The 9,720-nt window shown below is 29.9% G+C and overlaps 1 protein-coding gene across 1 annotated transcript; it reads left to right on the top strand.

The window, feature by feature from the left end:
- The first annotated feature begins 319 nt into the window (after window positions 1-319).
- LOC100165298 (zinc finger protein 271-like) lies at window positions 320-2,235 on the top strand. Its single transcript, XM_008183034.3, has one exon. It carries the CDS (start codon window positions 320-322, stop codon window positions 1,868-1,870), a length of 1,551 nt encoding a protein of 516 aa, XP_008181256.1. The 3' UTR covers window positions 1,871-2,235.
- Window positions 2,236-9,720: the final 7,485 nt, after the last annotated feature.

Here is a 9,720-nt window from a genome sequence, read left to right as displayed (position 1 = left end):
TTTGGATCCCGTCCTTGTATAATATATTGACATATTATATTTTGAATAAATAATAAATCACTTTAAACGGGTAAAAACGAATAAAACTGGGCTTAAAATATCTAATAAAGTCAATAAATTCTAATTGATCAGAATAATATAGTAGGTAACCCAAGTAGTTTTACGAAAAAACTAGTACATGGTGTTACAAACACAAAACAAATAAGTTGTTTGTTCTACATAATATGTAATATAACAAACAGTATCTATAGTTTAGAAGCTTCCATTAAATATTTTTTATGACAGCTACATTTATTAATTTGGATTTAGTGACTCTAAAATGAATGGCCTCACTGCTTGTCCTGGCAAGAGAAAGTACTCGTGTGATGTTTGCAATAAATGCTTTACTTATAGAAGCAGCTTAATTACACACCAGCAGACGCATGAGAAGAACAAACTTTACCCGTGTGACGTCTGCTACAAGTCGTTCAGTCAAAGTTGCAATTTGACAACACATCGACGGATACACACAGGAGAGAAACCATACGCCTGCGATGTATGCGACAAGTCGTTTGCTGAAAGTAGTTCACTGACGAGTCATCGACGGACCCACACGGGCGAGAAACCATACGCGTGCGATGTATGCGACATGTCTTTCAGTCAAAGTGGCAATTTGACAACACATCGACGGACCCACAAGGGTGATAAACCATACGCGTGCGATGTATGCGACATGTCTTTCAGCCAAAGTGGCTCATTTACGTGTCATCGACGGACCCACACAGGAGAGAAACCATTTGCTTGCGATATATGTGACAAGTCATTTGTTAAAATGTATACATTGATGAGTCATCAACGGACCCACACGGGTGAGAAACCATACATATGCGATGTATGCGATAAATCATTTGCTAAAATGTGTACATTGAAAACACATCGTCGGACCCACACGGGCGAGAAACCATACGCGTGCGATGTATGCGACATGTCTTTCAGCCAAAGTGGCTCATTTACGAGTCATCGACGGACCCACACAGGAGAGAAACCATTTGCTTGCGATATATGTGACAAGTCGTTTGCTGAAAGTAGTTCATTGACGAGTCATCGACGGACCCACACAGGAGAGAAACCATTTGCGTGCGATGTATGCGACATGTCTTTCAGTCAAAGTTGCAATTTGACAACACATCGACGGACCCACACAGGAGAGAAACCATTTGCGTGCGATGTATGCGACATGTCTTTCAGTCAAAGTTGCAATTTGACAACACATCGACGGACCCACACAGGAGAGAAACCATTTGGTTGCGATATATGTGACAAGTCGTTTGCTGAAAGTAGTTCATTGACGAGTCATCGACGGACCCACACGGGTGTGAAACCATACGCGTGCGATGTATGCGACATGTCGTTTGCTGAAAGTGGGACATTGACGAGTCATCGACGTATCCACACAGGAGAGAAACCATTTGCGTGCGATGTATGCGACATGTCTTTCAGCCAAAGTGGCTCATTTACGAGTCATCGACGGACCCACACAGGAGAGAAACCATTTGCTTGCGATATATGTGACAAGTCGTTTGCTGAAAGTAGTTCATTGACGAGTCATCGACGGACCCACACGGGTGAGAAACCATACGCGTGCGATGTATGCGACATGTCGTTCAGTCAAAGTGGGACATTGACGAGTCATCGACGTATCCACACGGGTGAGAAACCATTTGCGTGTGATATATGTGATAAATCATTCAGTCAAAGTTGCAATTTGACAACACATCAACGGACCCACATGGGTGAGAAACCATACATATGCGATGTATGTGATAAATCTTTCAATCAAAGTGGCTCATTGACAAGTCATCGACAAATCCACACGTCCGAGAATCCGTAATGAAATCAGTCTATCATTTTATGGGAGTAATAATAATGTGTTAATCTGGTCATGTTACCGTTTCTTAATACTAAATTGTTAAATTTAGCATTGGTCATATTCATGTATATTAAATTTTGTATCGAATTCAATTTTTAGAAGTAAAATTATTTTTTGCCAGCTATTTGGAATTGTTTATTGTCACGTAGGTAGGTAAAAAAAATATTTTTGAGTTATACAAGTACTTTATAAGAAATAAATGTGAAATAAATAAACAAAATAATTTAAATTTTTATTGCTTAGTTCACTAAATTGTATTCAATCGATTAGATCCATTTGCCAAGAGATTTCCGAGCCCATTACTTCATGATATACTTATAGTTACAGTGGCGTGCTCAGGGGGGGGGGGGGTTAGTTTTTAGAACCTCTCCCTATTGTCTTTTTTTGCTGACCTACATAAAACCACATATTAGTTATTACAGCTGTTTAGAGTCATTAATTTTTTATTAATTATTAATTTTATTCGTTGAGTCAACAAGCTTGACATTTAATACGATTATATAATATATATTATGTTAAGGTTTATGACCGCAGTAGGCGAATGTTGATAGTCACCGGTGTAGGTTGACATATACCTAAAACCGTAGTAAATGTTGACGAAATTGTCTTAATGTGTTCATACACCGGTGATTATTGACATTTACAGTCAGTGTTTGATAAATGTTGACCACACTTGAAGCACAATGTATGTAAAAGGTATTTTTGTATTAATTTGTGAAATTAAGATGTTATCGCCCAGCCACAATATGCATTGGATACGTTTGGACGTTAGTAATGTTATCGCATGAGACAATCGGATTGTCAATCGTTTACTAGATAATATAATTTAAATATACCCTCGTCAGTATCGACGCGTATTCTAAACCGAGCGCAACATTTTAGTGTAATACAACGGGCCTTAGTGTAATATTTTATTAATATTATATTTGAATTAAAACTAATAATGGATAAAAGTATAAAAGATATTTTTTATGAAAAGTTTAGTGCACTTTTATTAAAAAAAAAAGGAAGATAATTGTTTTTATTTAAGCACTGAAAAATATAATAAATATATAAGTGAAATTAAAAATGCTAAAGCAAAAAAAAAATAAACAACTAAGTGATTACAGACGATTAAATCGATTTAACGTTATGGATATTATGGATAATCATAAACTAATCGTGCCGTTAAAAGCATGTGAAACTAAAATTATTTATTATGTAGGTAAAGAACGAAGAACTATACGACATTATGTATGAAGCTCATATAAAAATTGGTCATGGAGGGTGAACCAGAATGATGAACGAATTGCAGAACAAATTCAAAAATATAACATATGAAGTTGTTATGTTATTTTTAAGTTTATATGTTCAATGCCAAACCAAACAAAAAGTTCCGAAAAAAAGGTATTCTAATCAAACCTATTATAAGTCGTGAAATTAATTCTCGGTGTCAAGTAGACTTGGTAGATATGCAAACTTCCAAAGATGGTGAATTTAAATGTATATTACATTTTTAGGATCACCTAACCAAATTTACTCAATTAAGACCTCTAAAATCTAAAACTGCAGAAGAAGATGCACATCACTTATTAAATATATTTCTTATTTTCGGTGCGCCAAATATTTTACATTCCGACAATGGACGAGAGTTCGTAAATAAAGTTATATCAGAGCTGTGTTCAATGTGGGATGGTGTAAATATTGTGCATGGTAAACCACGCCACAGCCAAAAACAAGGATCCATACAGTCAAATTGTTAGTATTAATGTGGTTAACGAGAAGTTCACTTCCCACCCTTGCAGTTTTAATTTAAGTGCCCCCTCCGTACCCAGATTTTGGATCCGTCCTTGTATAATATATTGACATATTATATTTTGAATAAATAATAAATCACTTTAAACGGTAAAACGATTAAAACTGGCTTAAATATCTAATAAAGTCAATAAATTCTAATTGATCAGAATAATATAGTAGGTAACCAAGTAGTTTTACGAAAAACTAGTACATGTTGTTACAAACACAAAACAAATAAGTTGTTTGTTCTACATAATATGTAATATAACAACAGTATCTATAGTTTAGAAGCTTCCATTAAATATTTTTATGACAGCTACATTTATTAATTTGGATTTAGTGACTCTAAAATGAATGGCCTCACTGCTTTTCCTGGCAAGAGAAAGTACTCGTGTGATGTTTGCAATAAATGCTTTACTTATAGAAGCAGCTTAATTACACACCAGCAGACGCATGAGAAGAACAAACTTTACCCGTGTGACGTCTGCTACAAGTCGTTCAGTCAAAGTTGCAATTTGACAACACATCGACGGATACACACAGGAGAGAAACCATACAACTGCGGTGTATGCGATAAATCTTTCAGTGCAAGTGGTACATTGACGAGTCATCGACGGACTCATACAGGAGAGAAACCATATGCATGCGATGTATGCGACATGTCGTTCAGTCAAAGTTGCAATTTGACAACACATCGACGGACCCACTCGGGCGAGAAACCATAAATAAATCAGATTATCATATTATTATGGTAGCACTGTGAATGTGTTAATTTTATCACTATTTATATTTATTTCTTAATACTAAATTGCTAATTTGTCATATAGGCACATATATAAATGTTTACATTTTTGATGAATGTTTGTAAAAAAAAATCATGATGGTTTTCTATGTGAACTTATATTACATAAACCATCCAGAAAATATATTGCCAACAAAACATAGAGAAGATACTATATCGCATTCAAATTATTTTTCAAAATTTAAATTAGACTTTTAGAAGCATAATTATTTTTTTGCCAGCTTATTGGGATTGTATATTGTCGAGTATTAAAAAAATATTTTCGGGGCCTTATATGACTTGTATATTTATTCGTGTACGAGTGCTATAGAGTATAGAACATATTATGTAGTCGCCACTCACCTTGTCCACCAGCGTCCAGCATATTAAACCACCATCACGCTAATAATCATTTACAACTAACTCAAAGACTACGGAGGCAGGCGTAACTCCTTTATATGAATTTATGATAAAGTAATTTATCCTATGTATCTTGTATGCTTATTAATTGCTAACTACTACAGATTGCTTCGCCCGAAGATATATATTTTTTTTTCGTGGTATTGAGAACCGGAGGGGGACTGCGTTAGCATTACGTCCCCCTATTTAGCATTACGTCCTCTTCCCGAAGATATTTAACCGCTATACGAATTGCGTCCCAACGTAAAAAATATTATTTTCCTCCCCATTTTATACAGACGTAGGACTGTCAATAGCAAATTATTATTATTGGTAGGTTAAAAATAATGATTTTATTGTTGTTATCTAATTGGAAGGTAAGATTTTATCATATTATATTAATTATATTACAGATCACTAGTTAAAAAATATTAGTAAAAATGTAAAAACATTAATATATTTTTATAGTAATATGGATTTCAAAATCTAAGGCTATGCAAGATAATGGTATTTTTTAACTAGGTTTAGTTATGTTAAGTATTTTTCGTTTAATTACATTAAAAGTTAAGTTAAGACATTTTTATACATCAATTAAGTTTAAATTAAGTTAATATAAATTCTGTTAACTACGTAACTTAACTTAACTTCAATTAATAATTTTAGTTAGGTAATAATAATACAAAAAATGCATTTATGAAGTATTAGGTATTTAATAAAATAAGTGATAATTGCTTGAATAGTACCTAATCGTCATTCATAGGTATATTACTATTCAAACAATCTATGATAATCATTATTGTACTAATAAAAAATAATTAATAACTAATGAGTAATGAATAGGTTATAATAGGTATAATAGGTACCTATTATGATTTAGGAGTATAATAATTCGTGGCATAATCAATGTCTTCATACGGGTGAGGGTGACTTATGTTACCCCTATATTAATTTTTATAAGTAATTAATTAATACAATATTATATTAGTTTTTATCTTTAAACATAAATACGAAGATCTTTGTGAATATTTCTTATTTTTTTCTGATAATATTTTCTTTATTCTGCCAACTTATAATAATTATTATAATCCGAAAATCCGTAATAAACAAAATATTTTTCTGGATAAAAGGTATATTAAAAAATGACATAATTGGGAAAATAAAGAAAAATATGAGTTGATTTTAAGTTAATGCAGAGGCAAATTAATTAAGTTAAAGTTAAGTTAATTAAAACACCGAACTAGTAAGGTAATAATTAACTTAACTTTTAACGTGACTTCTAACTAATTAACTCGTTAATGCCCAGCCTTGACCATTAGTTTATTTTATCATTTTCTATAATTGAAAACATTTTCAAAATATTTTGACTCGTTTTGAACATTATCAATTTTCGATTTATTTTAGTTTTTTTTTTAATAAATATCAATCATTTTTTATTTTTCGGAACAAAAAGCTTGAAAATTGAGTACAAAGGCTTCTCACGCATTGATTAAAATATCAGTTTAAAAATATATATGCAGACATTATTTTTATAAAAATTTTAAGTTTGAGCGTCTGGAGTATGAATTTTTAAAATTGTATTTTCTGTCTAATATTTCAAAATGTAATGTAAGATTCCTCAAAAGTCATAAGTTTGTATACTTTTAACAAAAAGAAAATGTCTTACGGTAAGTTAAAATAAATTTTATGAGCGTCTGAAGTTCAAATTTTTACAACAATCAATTTCTCATGGAACGGTTTTCTTATATTGTTGTAATTAAAAAACGAACAAGATTAGACACTTGAGGTTTACACCAACTGTTTATTTTATAATTTTCTATACTTGATAAAAATTTAAAAATATTTTTTTAGACGTTGTAAGCTGTTATTACAATAATTTGAAATTTTCAATTGTTTTAGTTTTTTTTCCATACAATATGTCAATAAAGTTTTATTCGTTGGACCGAAAAGCTTGAAAAATTAATACAAGTTTTCTACACATTTTTACAAAATCAGTTTAAAAATATTAAAAATACATTGGCATACCTTTTTTATTAAGTATATCGACGAAATCCATCATATTGAAAATGTATTAATTATTTTGCAGTTAAGAATTTATAAAATAATCAATTCTTATAACCGAAAAAAAAAATATGAAACAAGATTGTGAATGCAGGTTTTTAATTTAAAACATCTCTATCTATGTTGTATGTTGGAAATTAAATTAAAAATATAGGTACATATCATGATTACTGTGTACCTATGTGAATTAGATAGTAATACTACTTTGGTGCTGTTTGGTGACTATAGGTACTTTATTTGTATAATTCATTAATACCTCGGTACCTACTTAACTTAAAATAAATAATTTGGACAATTTTTTTCATCAAATCGTATTATAGGTATAAATAGGTGGTTGGAATTTTATAGTACTTAAAATTACATAAATATGCACTTTAATATAATTTAAAATATACTATGAATTTAACTATTTAACTGCAATACTAAATAGTATTAAATTAACCTACCTACTATTAATAGTACCTACCATTGTACTAATGCCTAGTAGTAATATTAACTCAGACGTACCTAATTAGTCCAGAACTAAATAATATATGCATACATTCATCTAAATGTCAATCTAGTAATTGTGATAAAAGCGTTATTCTAGAGAATTCTAATTATATTAAGTATTTAGGCCTCACTTTGGATAATAACTTAAATGGAATTATTATATTAATATTCTTACAATTAATACTATTCGAATAATTTTTTATGCATTTTATAATTAAAGGGGCCTCGCTAATACTGTCAATTTTAGCTGAAAAAACCTAAAGTATTAACAAAATTAAAATTAATTAACGTTGTCCGATAGAATAAAAAAAAATTGAACCCACCAGAAAATTGTCTATAGATCCTATACGAAGTACTTTATAAAAACTAAATTTTAAAGTATTGTGAACTGTAATTGAAAACTTAAAAATATTTACTTTTTCGAATCATACCTAATTAAAATTAAAATTAATATTAAAAACGGAAAATGTTTCAAACGATTTATAGACATTTTCCCACTGAATTCAAATATTTTTTCAGAACTTAAATCAGACAACGTTAACTAACTTTAATTTTGTCAAAACAATAAGTATGTTGTTGTAAAGTTGGTGTAGTGAAATCTATTTTATAGTTATCGAGTAATTTACATGTGCATGCGCGTACGAGAGAGATTTTATGGTGTGGAAGGAAGCGGTAACCACATTTAATTTCACTCACACTAATAATCATTTACAACTAATACATAGATCCCGGTCGGCTATACAAGATTAGAAATTGCCTAAATGGCAACCTTAAATAATGATCGTAGTGAGCTGCCTTAAGGCATAATATTATTTAACATTGATATGAAACGAATAATTTATTTAGCTTCAATTCAATCTATTTTATGGTATGGTATTGTATTTTGGGAACAAGCGTATGAGTCTCATATTCATTCTTTAAAATATATTACTTTAAATAATGTAATTAAATTTATATTCAATATACTAAGGCTTACAAATAATGAATTTGTATACAATGTTTTTAATCTACTTAATATTAAATGTTTATATATTTTTAAGAAATTATTACTGTTTTCAAAAAATTTAAAAATAATACTGTCTGGTGATCATATTTATAATACACGTTATAATAAAATGAATAATCATCTAAATGTAACTCTATACCATAAACAGTTTGGCTTGAAAATTTCTATTTCAATTGCAATCAGATTAATGAATACTTAAAATAAATATATATAATTTTAAAAATGTAAATGATTTGAAATTGTTCTTAAAGAATGTTGATCTTACACAAATTTATTTATGATTATTGATTTATAAAAAATTATGTAATTGTGTAACTATATTTTAGAAATATATATATTATTGACAATAATTGAAGTCCAAAAACTCCCTATCACAAGCTATGCTTATAGGGAAGTTGCAAATCTTTGTAATTTATCTTATATATTATATACCATTTGTATATGTTTAGTAGTAAAATATATTACTCTAATAGCAATCATATAAAATATACTTACCTACCTATTAATATAGGTAGACAGTCTTTACTAAGAAGTGTTTTTCTTATACAATGATTTTATATCTTTGAACTCAAATTTAACACATCTATTACAGCAATACCTCAACACACTGTTTATTAAGAGGACATCGCACCCGTATATGTTGTCTTCGCCTTAAACACGTACGGCATAACAAAAACAGTTTTGCGCAGGAAAGAACCGAGAAGACAACAGTCATAACTTAGAAAAGAAGTTTTCACTACATAAAAAGGAGAGATTTGGCTGTGCAATATCGTTTTAATTTTTTTGATACCACTTGTACGAACAAGTTCTTATATTTTAAAAATCCATTTTTTTGTCTTTTTCAAACGTTAATAATTTTTTTTGAAGTTTCGATATCTAAATGTTAAAAACGATATTGCACTGCCAATGTTCCCCTTTTTATATGGTGTAAATTTTGTTTCTTAATTATGACTGTAGCCTTCTAGATTCTTTCCATAGTCAAACAGTTTTGGCTAAACCATACGTGTGTAAGACGGAGACAATATTTGCGGGTGCGACATCCTCTTAATGTACAATAGAGCGGTACCCATTTAAGTATTGATTACAAATGGTTGAATAAATTCTTTTAAGTCTTAACTAGTATAATTTGTTTAAAGTAATTCAAGACAAAAAGTAACAAAAAGAAAAAATATGTTGGATATTTCATCAACATATTTAAAAATTAATTTTAAAAATAAAATAATATGGACAAATTATAACACCAATTAAAAAATTTAATTGGTTGTTCATTAAAAGAACAAATTAAATAATTTAAATTCT

This window comes from Acyrthosiphon pisum, chromosome X (genome assembly GCF_005508785.2).
Source record: "Acyrthosiphon pisum isolate AL4f chromosome X, pea_aphid_22Mar2018_4r6ur, whole genome shotgun sequence".
Lineage (NCBI taxonomy): Eukaryota > Metazoa > Arthropoda > Insecta > Hemiptera > Aphididae > Acyrthosiphon > Acyrthosiphon pisum.
The sequence above is the reverse complement of the archived record's forward strand: the minus strand, read 5'-3'. Positions and strand labels throughout refer to the sequence as shown.

Bases quoted from the DNA above. Each gene is read 5' to 3' on its own strand.
- LOC100165298 (XM_008183034.3), top strand. From the start codon at position 320: ATGAATGGCCTCACTGCTTGTCCTGGCAAGAGAAAGTACTCGTGTGAT.